Genomic DNA, 14,450 nt, shown 5'->3' on the forward strand with positions numbered 1-14,450 from the left:
CCCTCCCAGAGCTATGATAGGGACCCTCTTGTGCTCATTTCCACCTGCCAGCTTCCACATTCAAAGGATGATCCTCTGTCATTTCCTCCAACTCCAGCACTATGCTACCACTAAACACATCTTCCCCTCACATCCTACTATTTTCGTTGCTCCTAAGGTGGTCTCAACATTGGAAAAACTAAATGCAGACTGGGTGATGGCTTTGTCGAATACCTTCACTCCACCCACAAACATGATCCCAAACTTCCTGTTGCTTGCCATTTTAACTGAGCACCTTGCGCTCATGCCCACACGTCTGTCCTTGGCCTGCTGCAATGCTCAGGTGATGCATCTGATTAGGCACATTACAACCCTCAGGGTTCAACATTGAGTTCAACAACTTGAAACTGTGGCCTTTCTCCTCCATTGTAAATCCTTTTTGATACCCCATATAATCGGCAACACCTCCCCCTAACACACCAGTCTCTCTCTCTCTCTCTTGTTCTTAAGGTTTCTACATCTTGTAATCTCTCCTGGCTACAATTTAAATATTTAACATATTTTCCCTCTCTTTAGTTTTGACCAAGAGCCAAAAGGACTCGAAACGTCAACTCTGCTTTCTCTTGAGGGCTACATGGTGGTGCAGTTGTTAGCTCTGCTGCCTCACGCCGGTGAGGACTCGGGTTCAATCCCGGCCCCACATCACTGTCTATGTGGAGTTTGCACATTCTCCGTGTCTAAGTGAGTCTCACCCTACAAACCAAAAAGATGAGCAGGGTAGGCGAATTGGCCACGCTAAATTGCTCCTCAATTCGAAGGCAAAAAATTGGATACTCTTAAATTTATTTTTTTAAATATGTTTCCTCTCCCTACAGATTCTGCCAGACGTGCTCTATTTTTCCAACATTCTCTCCTCTCATTTCAAATTTTCAGCATCCACAGTATTTTGCTTGTTTTAGGTCACTGAGCATTGGGTTAAATGGGTGAATGGGACTTGATGGGAGTTCGGGTACAGGCAGCAGGTTTATCCAGAGTGGAAGATGGGATGCCAGCAAGGAGAGCAGTGAAATATTCAACTCGAGGTTAGAAAAAAGGTATGGATGAGGGTTTCAGCAGCAGGTTAGATGAGGTAGGGGCAGAGTGCGGCAATGTTACAAAGGTGGAAGTAGGTGGCCTTGATGCAGAGACATGGTCAGAATATCATATTATCAAATACTATACCAAGGTTACGTTCACCCTGTTTCTGGGAAGAAGGATTAAATATGGGCAGCATGGTGGCACAGTGGTTAACACTACTACCTCACAGCACCAGGGATCCGGGTTCCATTCCGGCCTTCGGTGACTGTGTGGAGTTGGTGCGTTCCCAGTATCTGCATTGGTTTCCTCCGGGTGGTCCGGTTTCCTTCCACAGTCATCGGCGGATGTGGAGAACCGAATTTGTTTTTCAATTATGTCCTCCAAGGGCAGTATGTAGATCAGAATAAGGAGGAGGCTAAAGATAGATCCTTTGGGGATTTCAGAAGTAATGGTGTGAGCAGGAAGACAAGGCAAGAAAGCATACGGAATACTTGCCTTTATTGGACGGGGCATAGAGTATAAACACTGGCAAGTAATGCTTCAGTTGTATAGAACCTTGGTATGGCCGCACTTAGAATATTGCGCACAATTCTGGTCACCACACTACCCGAAGAATGTGGAGGCTTTGGAGAGGGTGCAGAGGAGGTTTACCAGGATGTTGCCTAGTCTGCCGGGTGTTAGCTATGTGGAGAGGCTGAATAGACCAGGACTGTTTTCATTAGAAAGACGGATGTTATGGGGTGATCTGATAGAGGTCTACAAGACTATATGGGCATGGATAGAGTGGATGGGCAGGCACTCAATCCCAGGGTGGAGGGGTCAGTCACCAGGGGCCATAGGTTTAAGGTCCGTGGGGCAAAGTTTAGAGGAGATGTGCAAGGCAGGTTTTTATAAAAAAAAAAAAGAGGGTGGCGAGTGCCTGGAACACATTGCCAGGGGAGGTTGTGAAAGCAGATACATTAACAGCGTTCAAAAGACATCTTGACAAACACTTGGATAGAACATAATGCAGAAGGAGGCCATTCGGCCCATTGAGTCTGCACCGACCCACTTAAGCCCTCACTTCCACCCTATCCCCGTAACCCAATAACCCCTCCCAACCTTTTTGGTCATTAAGGGCAATTTAGCATGGCCAATCCACATTACCTGCAAGTCTTTGGATTGTGGGAGGAAACTGGAGCACCTGGAGGAAACCCGCGCAGACACGGGGAGAACGTGCAGACTCCGCAGAGACAGTGACCCAGTGTGGAATCGAACCTGAGACTCTAGCGCTGTGAAGCCACAGTGCTATCCACTTGTGCTAGGATGGGTATAGAGGGATACGGCACAAGGAAGTGCTGAGGGTTTTGGTAAAGTTTGGTATCATGACCGGTACAGGCTTGGAGGGCCCAAGGGCCTGTTCCTGTGCTGTATTGTTCTTTCATTCTGTAGCTATAACTGGATAGGTAAGGATAGATCGATCCAAAGTGGATGACTACACATCTGATAACATTGAAATCCATTTGCCACAATTTTGCCCATTCACTTAATTTACTATCTCTTTGCAGAAATAGTGCACGGCCCCACAAACAGCAATGTGCTAACTAGATTAACTGTTTTAGTGACGTTGTTAAGGAATAAATGTTGGCCGGGTCACAGGTAATTCCCCTTCCCTTCTCCATGAAACCTTTTATATCCATGTTGGAGGACAACAGGGACACAGTTTAAATCTGACCTAAAAGCCAGCATCTCAGGCACTGCACTACATTCTCATCAGGAGGTTTCCTTGTCCATGTTCAATTGGAGAACATGAGACTTCATGGGATTCAGAGTCAATGTTGACGACTTCCAGGGCAACTCCTCCCTGGCAGTAATGCCACCTCTGGTGGGTCTGACCTGCTGGTGTGACAGGACATTCCCAAGAATGCCGATGGATGAATCTGGGACACTGGCTTCAAGGCACAATTTGCTAAGTTCAGGTGGTTGCTCAACTAGTCTGTGGGACAACTCTCCTAATTTTAACACAAGCTCCCAGTTATCAGCAAGAATGACTTTGCAAGGTCGACAGGTTGCTGTCATTTCAGATGGCTAGGGCAATGCTGGGTACGATTTTATCATTATTCAACTTTTCCAGAATGATTTTATACTACTGAATGGCTTACTGGACCACTTCAGAGGGCTGTCAAGAGTTGTCCGTATGGCTGTGCATCAAAACTCACAAGTCGGCCATCGCAGGAAAGGACTGCAGATTTCCTTCCCCAAAGGATATCAGTGAACTACCAGAGCAGATAAAAATGGCGTAATAGCCTTCCCACCATCTACAAGGCACAAGTCAGGCATGTAACGGAATACTCTCCACTTGTCTCAATGAGTGCAGCTCATACAACACGCAAGAAGCTTGACACCATCCAGGACAAAGTATGATTGCTCCCCTTCCACAAACATTCAAACCCTGTACCACCGACGAACAGTGGCAACCGTGTGCACCATCTTCAAGATGCACTGCAGGGACTCGCCAAGGATCCTTAGGCAGCATCTTCAAATCCCACGACCACTACCATCTAGATCAGTGGTTCTCAACCGGGGTCTACATGGACCCTGGGGGTCCATGTAACATTACTGAGGGTCCACTCAAAAAAAATACCGAATTGGGGGTCTACGTTGATATTTTAGTGGTCCATAGAGCAATTCTACTTCAGAACAATTGTTATTACTGAGAATCAAGTAGAAGAAAAAAATGTTTGTTTTCATGATGAATATTCACCTTTCTCTCTCTCTCTCTCTCTCGCACTGACAAAGGTCAAAGAGAGATTATAATCTATCTAATTTACCTTGAGGTAAATACCCACGGTTGACCTGACGCTTATGCCACGTTTCTCCTTGACATGTTTAATGAATGATTTAACACAGTAATCACTAGAAACTGTGTATATTTGATATGAATTGGTTATTTTTTAGAGTAATTTAATTCAATTTAGTCAGTAAAAAGTTTTTTCATTACTTTTCATATTAGAATAAATTTGGCAACGTACGAAAATACCACTAATCCGTTTCCAACCCTCACGGTAAGGTAGATGGACTTTAGGATTAGTTTACCACGCATATAAGAAGCTTTTTTTTCTGTGGAATGGCTATGGGGGTCCACAAAAAAAAATTAAGAGGAAAAGGGGTCCATGGGTTAAAAAAGGTTGAGAACTCCTGATCTCGATGGACAAGAGTAGCAGGTACCTGGGAACCCCACCACCTGGAGGTTCCCCTCCAAGTCACTCACCGCTCCGACTTGAAATATATCGCTCTTCCTTCACTGTCACTGGGGCAACATCCTGGAACTCCCTCCCTAAAAGCACAGTGGGTGTACCTACACCTTAGGGGCTGCAGCGGTTCAAGATGGCAACTCACCACCACCTTTTGAAGGGAAAAATAGGGATGGACAATAAATGCTGGCCTAACCAGCGACACCCACATCCCGTAAATGAATGAAAAAAAGCCGGATTGGTTTTTATGATAATCCAATGGATTCAAGGTCACCATTACTGTGACTAGCTTTCAATTCCAATGTTTATTATTAAATTTAAATACTGCCAGAGACCTTGGTGATTTTGAATTAGTGTTCCCATCGCATTAACAAAAGTCTCTGGGTTATTTGTCCAGCAAAGTTACCCCACCATTCCTCTCTCGGTGAAATGTTTTGACATTGTCTACACTGTCCAATGCATTGAGCTGCAAAGACTTAACCTTCACTTAAGCCATGTGGTGTTTGGCTAGGACAGTCAATATATGACAGAACATGGACAATATGCTACATATATAGAACATTGATGTTCAATGTGAATACAAGGCAACAAAAAATGAAAATGTTCCACTGCAAGCAAAAACACAAACTTCAAATAAAAATCAGGAAAAATACAGAGTGCACTACACTGCATAACCATTGTGCCTGGAATGCAAAATCCACATGCAGTTGAGGATGTGAAGCAAGGGTTAATAGCTAGAAAGAGCCAGAATGAATGGGATACATTAGTGGAAAATCACAAGTGGAGGAGTTTGTTATTGAAGCCATTAAAGGAGGATGAACTTGTTGAGATAAGGGAGTTGATATCTGAATTCGTGAGCCGACTCATGAATGACTGTAAGCCGAATAGCCTTGAGAAACAAGGCAGATGGCCGGATGACGGAATATGAAATGTGGGAGCCGCTTGCAACTATGGCTAACACCTGCTGATTAAGATATACTCATGTGCCAATAGATAACCTCAAAGTCTGTGAAATCATGTATTGGAACTATGTCAATAACAATTTTATGCTTTGTAATGGGGGCGGGCTCAAGTGAATGTAAGGGACAGCCCCCTAATAATACATATAAAAGAAGGGTGTTTTGAGCAATACTTTGGCACTCTCCGAGGTGGTTCTCCAGAATACCTAGAGAGCTGCCCCGATCGCAATAAAGAATATTCTGAAGTACGAACGTGTTCGAGACTGTTTCCTCCGGACTGAGAGACAAGTGAATTAGAGACGCATTCACACAGTGAACCGTAGCACTAACTCACAGCAAATCATTAAGAGAAAATACAATGCACCAAGAGTCATCAACAGCAGATGCGAGCATCACACAAAATTAAGGGACATCTTCAAACCAGTATATTTATTTCATGTGAACAGCCATTTTAGTGTTCAGTAGGGGCAGCACAGTGGCGCAGTGATTAGCACTGCTGCCTCACGGCGCCAAGGTCCCAGGTTCGACCCCGGCCCTGGGTCACTGTCCGTGTGGAGTTTTGTACGTTCTCCCAGTGTTTGCGAGGGTTTCACCCCCACAACACAAAGATGTGCAGGGTAGGTGGATTGGCCATGCTAAATTGTCCCTTAATTGGAAAAAATGAATTGGGTACTCTAAATTTAAAATGTAATCATTTTTTTTTAATGTTAGTCTTCAGTAAAAATAAGACATGCCAAATTTTATTGAGAAATCCAATTTAGCTCCCACAAAATTATGTAGGTGAGCATCATCGATTAATTTAGAGGTGGGGTGGGCGACAGAGGCGCAGTAGTTAGCACTGCGGCACATTGCGCTGAGGACCTGGGTTCGATCCTGGCCCTGGGTCACTGTCCGTGTGGCGTTTGCACATTCTCCCCATATCAGCATGGGTTTTATCCCCAAAACCCAAAGATGTGCCGGGTAGGTAGATTGGCAGCGTTAAACGGCCCTTCAATTGGAAAAAAAAAAGTGGGTACTCTAAATATGTGTTGATTTTTTTTAAATTTAGGGGTGGGGAAAAATGGGAAAGGGGCTTTCCAATAACTGATTACCTCTCCTGAAAACATCAAGAGAGCATGAATAAATCTTACCTCATCTTTAGAAAATGCCCGAACCTTTTAGTCCGAGCAAGTGCTCAATATTTCACAACTTTCATGTGGTATCACAATTTGCTTAGTCATTTCCTACTCATTGACATGTTAAGTTTCATTCACATTTTAAATCCCAGCATCTTGTCTAACATTGAAGGGAATTTTCTAAATTGCATTTAGTTATTGCTACTCCAATAACCGCACTGGTCTTTTGACTGAAGCTCCAAGATTGCACAGAACTTCAAACAGCCTCAACTTCAGGGGGAAAGTCTTCCAGGTCACACATAAATTAAGAGTGGTGGTGGTGGGGGGCGTTGTTAATACTCTGGGGACATGGGGTTCAAAAACCACCATGGCAGTTGGTGAGATTTAAACTCAATTAATAAAATCGATTTGAAAGATAGTACCAGTGATGGTGGCCATGAAATGGTTGTAAAAATGCATCTGGTTTATGAAGGAAATCTGCCATCCTTACCTGGTCTGGCCTACATATAGCTCCAGATCCAGAGAAATATGGTTGACTCCTAACGGTTCTCTAAAATAGCCCAGCAAACCATCATTTCAGGGGCAATTAGGAATGGGCAATACAGGCCAGCCTTGTGAGCGATACCCACATCCCACCAAATGTGTCAGTATTGTTTTGAAATATCTATGGTTGTGAAAGGCACTAGATAAATGAACGTCTTTTTCACCAGTGCTAATACTTGTAATACTAATCTTCCCGTCTCTTACATCTTGTTTGAATGCATTTACTCATCTCAATCTGTTTTACCAGACTCCACCTAGAGCGTCAAAACACAGACTCACCAACCTGGAAAAACAGGTTCATCCTGGAACAGCGATTAGTAATTGGTTCGCCTGCCCCAAACTCCGGAAGGCCGCTGCCACCATATTTAAACTTCAACATTGCTCTCGGCTTCACTAAAGAAACGGGAAAAAATATTTTCAGTTACTAAAATGGCAGTTACAAATGTTAATTGTCGTCTTACTTTTTTCTACGGTAATTGAAGCAACAATTCATAGATAGAATTTATGGTGCAGAAGGAAGCCATTCAGCCCATCGAGTCTGCACCGGCTCTTGGAAAGAGCACCCTACCCAAGCCCATACCTCCACCCTATCCCCCATAACCCAGTAACCACACTCAACATTAAGGGCAATTTGGACCCCAAGGGCAATTTAGCATGGCCAATCCACCTAACCTGCACGTCTTTGGACTGTGGGAGGAAACCGGAGCACCCGGAGGAAACCCACGCACACACGGGGAGAACGTGCAGACTCCACACAGACAGTGACCCAAGCCAGGATTCGAACCTGGGACCCTGGAGCTGTGAAGCATTTGTGCTATCCACAAGGCTACCATGCTGCCCTTTCAGAGGACAGCTCTCATAAAAATCTCAAAATCAAGCAGGTAAACCATGGGTTAAAGACCGAGTAAAACTTCCTCCACTTTGCCCAGTTCTAAAAGCCAAGGTCAGACATACCAAGAACTAAATTCAGATTATTACAATCTCGGACCAGACCGCAACAGGTCCTGGGATACCAGACAGAAACCCCAATATTTTATTTTAATTTGCAAGGATACTTTCCACCAGGAGTGATTTCATGCATAAATATATATTAAAACAAACTTTATTACTAACACATGATAACTTTATCATAAAGACAAACAGCTTTCGATTACCAGTTAAACAATGCTTAACAATGATATAATCCTAACTGCTATCTTTATCGCAGCTCAAACAAAATCTATCTCAGGTCACAATTCACTTTTAAATACATTTAGCAGGTTCAGGAATACTTGTTGTAAACAGATGTTTTGGATAAACCACTGGAGAAAGAGAAACTAGTTTGCAGATTCTTGTCCGTGTGAAACTGCCATTTAAACCGCCAGCCCTTGAAACTATTCCTCGCCTGGTCACATGCAAATCTTTAACTCACTGTCCTGAGATCAGCTGCTTCTGGTCTGTCACCAGTCAAATCTTTAACTGCACTGTTTAGAAAGAAACTGCTGGTCTGTCCACAGACATCTCTACCCAATGCATCGAGAGCACAACTTCTTGTATGTTCACATCACAATCAAAAACTAAACTCAACCTCCAGGAACTGCTTCAGCCCCTGGATCCTCCTATTAAATATATAATTTTACTTAGCTGAATACAATGTCTCTAGTTATCTACTACCCAGGGAACTCCCTTAATATAAACAAAAGTCCATTAGCCCAACTTCAACAAACAATATCCCTGGCAGGAATAAATTATGATCTTACTTTTATAATGCACCTGTCTCCAAAAGGTCTAGCTGCATTTCAAACCAAGTTTAAAAATAAACATGACCGCAGCAGTCGTATACTAATCCAGGTGTTTAACCCTTCCTACACCCAATTACGTAATGAAATTCCGACATTCATCACAAAATTAAAGGCTACACTTTTCCTCTTCAAAATATAAAGCTCCAACCTAAAAAAAAAGCTTCTCCATCTCTTTGGCTTACAGGTTCAGCCATCTGAGTGGTGATAAGGGACTGTACTTCAAAACTACTTAAATTGGCTGTTGAGCACTTTTGAAACTTCCTGTGGTCGTGAATAGCACTATACAAATGCTTTCCTTCTTTTCTGTGAAGAGCAGTGTGGTGTTGGGGAACGTAAATTGATTTAGAACCTGCATGGGTCCGGTCCAGAACCACAATTTTGGTTACGGTGTCAGGTTAGAACCCAACTATTTGCATTCAGCAAAACTGTGAATAAATGTTTCTGTGCCCCAGGAGTAATAACACTGACCTAGAGGCAGCTTTTTATTACAACAAAATGTAATTTGAACACAGAATTAAGCACATTAGCAACAAATAATTAGCTTTACAGTTAACAGTTACAATATCTTAACTTGCTTCCTGAAACCCACCTCTACGCTGCAATTAAGCAAACCATATATTTCAAATGCCACTTACTTATCAAGCTGACAACGAGGCTTTACTTGCTCATCATGTTGCAGAGTCCTTGGAGAGATAAACTTTTTAGGACCAAGCTAAAAACCTTATGCTCAACTTAGAATCCTGGACCAGTTTAGAATCGTACACCAGCTGCACTCAAGAGCATACAGCATTCTTTTGTCTGTTGTTACAAGATGTGCCTTGATTTGTTCAGCCAGGTTCAAGGTGTTACATTAGCTCTCTATCTGCTAACAGGCAAAATGTGTTTTTTTTAAATAAATTTAGAGTACCCAGTTAAATTTTTCCAATTAAGGGGCGATTTAGCGTGGCCAATCCACCTGCCTGCACATCTTTGGGTTGTGGGGACAAAACCCACGCAAACACTGGGAGAACCTGCAAAACTCCACACAGACACTGACCCAGGGTCGAACCTGGGACCTCGGCGCCGTGATGCAGAGTGCTAACCATTGCGCCACCGTGCTGCACATTATCTATTAGCAAAACACTTATCCTGCAAAATCACTGATTACATCAATTTTATTCATAGCTTTAGTAGGCAAACTGTCAAAAGCATTTTTATAGAATCCCTACAGTTCAAACTGAAGCCATTTAGCCCATCAGGTCTGTACCAACCCTTCGAAAGACCACCCTACCCAGGCCAAATTCCACCGTCCTATTCCTGCAATCCCACCCTAAAGAGCAATTTAGCATGGCGAACATCTGCAAGGCACACGCCAGCGATGTAATGGAATACTCTCCACTTGCCTGGCTGAGTGCAGCTCTAACAACACTCAAGAAGCTCGACACCATCTAGTACAAATCAGCCCGCTTGATTGCCCCACAACATTCAAACCACCGCAAACAGTGGCAGCTGTGTGTATCATCTAAAATCTGCACTGTAGTAACTCGCCAAGGTTCCTTGGACAACACCTTCCAAACCCACAACCACACAGGTGGAGAAGAGCAGCAGATTACTGGGAACACCACCATTTGGAGGTTCCCTTCCAAGTCACTCACCGCCCCGACTTGGAAATATATCGCTGTTGCTTCACTGTCGCTGGGGCAAAATCCAGGATCTCCCTCCCAAACACTGTGGGTGTACCTGCACCTCAGGGATTGAAGCGGTTCAAGAAGGCAGCTCGCCACCACTTCCTGTAAGGCAACTACAGATGGGCAGGCCTAACCAGCGACACCCGTAAATGAATTTTAAAATTTAAAAATCCACCCAAACTGCACATCTTTGGATTTTGAGAAAACCGGAGCACCCAGAGGAAACCTGTGCAGACACTTGGAGAACGTACAAACTCCACACAATCACCCGAGGTTGGAATCAAACCCAGTCCCTAACGTTGTGATGCAGCAATGCTAACCACTATGCCACCGTGCGCCCATAGTACATGTATCGTGCTATGATCCTATCAGCATATAGTTTTTGTTTCCAGATGTGTTTTAACCCAAGTTTTAATATTATTGCAAAAATACAAACTGTAAAATTACAATTTTCTTCTCTTGATCACAAACCAGAACTGTAATTGTCCTGAACTCACCACAACTCAGGACTCCACCGACTTGACTGACAAGAGGCAACGCTTTTATCCTGTCCTTGGAAACAGCACCCAACCTAAGCCCATACCTCCACCCAAACCTCCACCCTTTGCCCGTAACCCCACCTAACCTTTTTTGGATACAAGGGCAATTTAGCATAGCCAATTCACCTAGCCTGTCCATCTTTGGACTGTGGGAGGAAACCGGAGCACACAGAGGAAATCCACAGATACGGGGAGAATGTGCAGACTCCGCACAGACAGTGACCCAAGCCGGGAATCGAACCTGGGACTTGGAGCCATTAAGCAACTGTGCTAACCACTGTGCTGCCGTTCAAACAACTTGACAAAAAAGCAGTATGCTAACTCAGATGACCTACCAATACATTTTTGTTACACATTTGTTCTTAGAATGTGGGGAACATCTGGAAGGTCATCCCTAGATGCCCTCAGCGCATTGTCAACAAAGTAATGTGGGACACAGAACAGAAAAGACAAAGAATGAAAAAATTTGCATTCATATTGCACCTTTCACAATATTTATATAGTGTCATGGAAATTTGTCCAGTCACATTCCCCTCAGTGACATTTTTTTCCCCAAGCACTGAGGTGTCATGATCTGGAATACGCTGTTTGAAAAGATGCAGCAATAACTTGCAAAAGGAAATTGGATAATAGTCAAAGGGAAAAGACTGCAGAGCTAAGGCGAAAGGACATCTCTTCCAAAGCACTGGCTTGATGGGCTGAATAGGTTTCTACCATGTGCATTGAACTATGATCCTGTCAGTTTATAGTTTTGTTACCCAGATAGGTGTGGAGTGTTACTGCAATGAGGATGAGTATATGAAATAATATATGGCAATGCAGTGTTTATGGAACTGGGCCAACAGTCCATCTGACACCTTGGATCATGGTTTACACGCATAATCTTGAGGTAGCTAATTCAATAAATCTGAACCAGTACCAGAACAGAGAAAGTTTCTTGAATGTTGTAAACCCAAAAGTTTCACGAACGATCTTCAGAATGGAGAACCTGGCATCTATACCTTGATGTCAACTTTGGCTCAGTGGTAGAAGTCTTGCATCTGAAACAGAAAGTGTTGGGTTCAAGTAAACTTAAATCTAGGCCATTGATATATCAAAAAGAGCACCAAAGCACTACATCGACCTCTGGCGAACATCACTGTATACTTCCCTTCGATCTAAATAATAACCTCAGTATTCGCTTTTTTCTACCTCCTGGTCAGACTTGCCAATATGGAGTTGGTTAAGTCAGTTATGTAGTACTTTATTAAATTGCATTTATTGGCAAACAGACAGCTTACAGCAAAAAGAAATGCACAACTGGTCAAAACACTTTCAAAACAGGAAATGTTCAACACAGCAATTCTTCAGGTTCTGGCTCCAACTTCCATAGTAATTTGGAGTGCAGCAAACATACTCCACAGATCACATTGTTATGGCCCAGGGTTTAGAGAACCCAGAAGCGTAACATGGAGTTCACATGACCCACAACGTTTAATAGATTGTGGTATGGGGAACACACGGCCCACTCTACAGGTGTGGTACAGCAGAAATGGAAATGTATTTTTTAAAGCAAAACAATGTTTATTCTATGAACTCAAGTCAACCTTTTTAAAACAGTGAACATCTTAGCAACCATCAATTCAAATACAACCCCCAAAGAATACAACACTAAGTAATCCTTTAAGCTTCCCTTTTAACATCCATAAGACTAAAAACACCTTTCAACAGAAACACATTATGTTTAGATTCATTACTGAGAACATTTATAATTCTGAATTCACCAAGTGATCAAGAGATAGTCTTTTGATGGCAGAGAGACCAACAGTGCACCGGCTCTGTCTGGCTTCAGCTCCAACACTGAAAACAAAACTAAAACACACCCTGCTCAAAAATGAAAGTAAAAAGCTGACAGACAGCCCAGCTCCACCCACTCTCTGACATCACTGCAGTAGTAAACACACTTTTCTTAAAGGTACTCTCACTACAGATATTTATATACAAGCCCATTTATAAACACCCATTTCTTAAAGGTACCCTCACATGACAACATTAAAACCCCAATGTCCTGCTTGTACTCGGCAGTGGTCATAGAATGAAGCTGCAGTATGAGCTGCAATAATTAACTTGTAAACATTGCATACCAGGTGAACTGTGCCTATCCAAGCAGGAGAATCAGTAAACAGTGGCCATCCCATCCCTCCGGGGAGGGGTCAGTAAACAGTGCACGTCTCCCTGGGGGGGGGGGGGGTAGCGATATCAGGAAACTGTGCCCATCCCAGAGAGGGGTGGGTAAACAGACAGTGCACGTTCCCCTGGGGCAAGATTGTTAACAAATAATGCCCTTTACCCAGGTGGCAACAATACGCCAAGCCAGTCCCCAGGGTCAGTAAACAGTGCCTGTCCCCCTGGGGATGCGATCCCTAAACAGTGCACATCCCCCCCCCCCCCCCCCCCCCCCCCCCCCCGGGGCAGTAAATAGTGCCCAACCCACAGGGGAGGGGGGGGGGGTCAGTAAACAGTGCCCATGACCGGGAGGGAAATGGTGCAGCACGGTGGCACAGTGGTTAGCACTGCTGCCTCACAGCACCAAGGATCCGGGTTCGGTCTCGGCCCCAGGTCACTGTCCATGTGAAGTTTGCACATTCACCCCGTGTCTGCGCAGATTTCACCCCCACAACCCAAAAAGATGTGCAGGGTACCCCGATCCTAACGACTGGTCGCCACTTCGCCTTCCCTTCAAACTCCGCTCAAAGAGCCCTCGCCCTCCTCCGATAGGGAAGGGCGGCAGCCACGTAATCGGCCTCCGGATTGGTGCTGCCGGATGTGTCTCTCCCCCCAGCTGATTGAAGGGTAGATGGACTGGCCATGCTAAATTGCCCCTTAATTGGAAGAAAAGGTATAGGGGAGATGTTAGGGATAGGTTCTTTATACAGAGAGTGGTGGGTGCATGTAATGGTCGGTACAACACCGTGGGCCGAAGGGCCTATGTTCTAATTGGGTACTCTAAATTTAATGTTAAAAGCAGAGCCGGGCGGGGTCAGTAATCAGGACCTCTCCCGGGTGGTGGTCGGTTGATTACCTGTTGAGCCCAGGCAGTTCTGTCTGTCAGACAGCCAGCCAGCAGTGCCCGCTCCGCCCTCGGGGTCAGTGTCGGTCCGGTCCGGTCCGGTCCGGTCTCGGGGCCAGTGTCGGTTCGGTCCGCTCCGCCCTCGGGGTTGGGGTCAGTGTGGTTTCGCTCCCGCCCAATCCTAACGAACTGATCGCCGCTTCGACCTCCCTTCAAACTCCATTCAAAGAGCCCTCGCCCTCCTCCGATAGGGCAAGGCGGTGGCCACGTGACCGCCCTCCGGCCAGCGGATTGGTGTGGCCGGATGACGTCTCTCCCCCAGCTGATTGGTGGAAATCAGGAACGTCCTCAGTGTGGGAGGTCACTGGTAACCACGGCAACGGGGAAGCGGGCCGCCTGCCTCAGGAGGTCAGGGGACGAGAATGTGGGATTGTCCCCGGTGCCCAGGGTTGGTCTTCATGATGAAAGTGCACCAACAATCTTGTAACTTCAATCATTATCACTACAG

The 14,450-nt window shown here is 44.7% G+C and overlaps 1 protein-coding gene across 4 annotated transcripts in view; it reads right to left on the reverse strand.

The window, feature by feature from the left end:
* The window catches only part of cita (citron rho-interacting serine/threonine kinase a), a 278,500-nt gene extending 264,340 nt beyond the window's left edge, over positions 1–14,160 (reverse strand). For all 4 annotated transcript variants that reach the window (XM_038792114.1, XM_038792104.1, XM_038792084.1 and 1 more), the window contains exons 1-3: positions 13,955–14,160; positions 11,813–11,933; positions 7,190–7,299 (exon numbers count right to left, since the gene is read on the reverse strand). In XM_038792114.1, coding sequence (XP_038648042.1) covers positions 7,190–7,285 — 96 coding nt within the window. In that variant the 5' untranslated portion in view covers positions 7,286–7,299; positions 11,813–11,933; positions 13,955–14,160. The remainder of the gene's footprint in view (positions 1–7,189; positions 7,300–11,812; positions 11,934–13,954) is intronic.
* Positions 14,161–14,450: the final 290 nt, after the last annotated feature.

The sequence above is a fragment of the Scyliorhinus canicula genome, chromosome 1, assembly GCF_902713615.1.
Source record: "Scyliorhinus canicula chromosome 1, sScyCan1.1, whole genome shotgun sequence".
Taxonomy (NCBI): domain Eukaryota; kingdom Metazoa; phylum Chordata; class Chondrichthyes; order Carcharhiniformes; family Scyliorhinidae; genus Scyliorhinus; species Scyliorhinus canicula.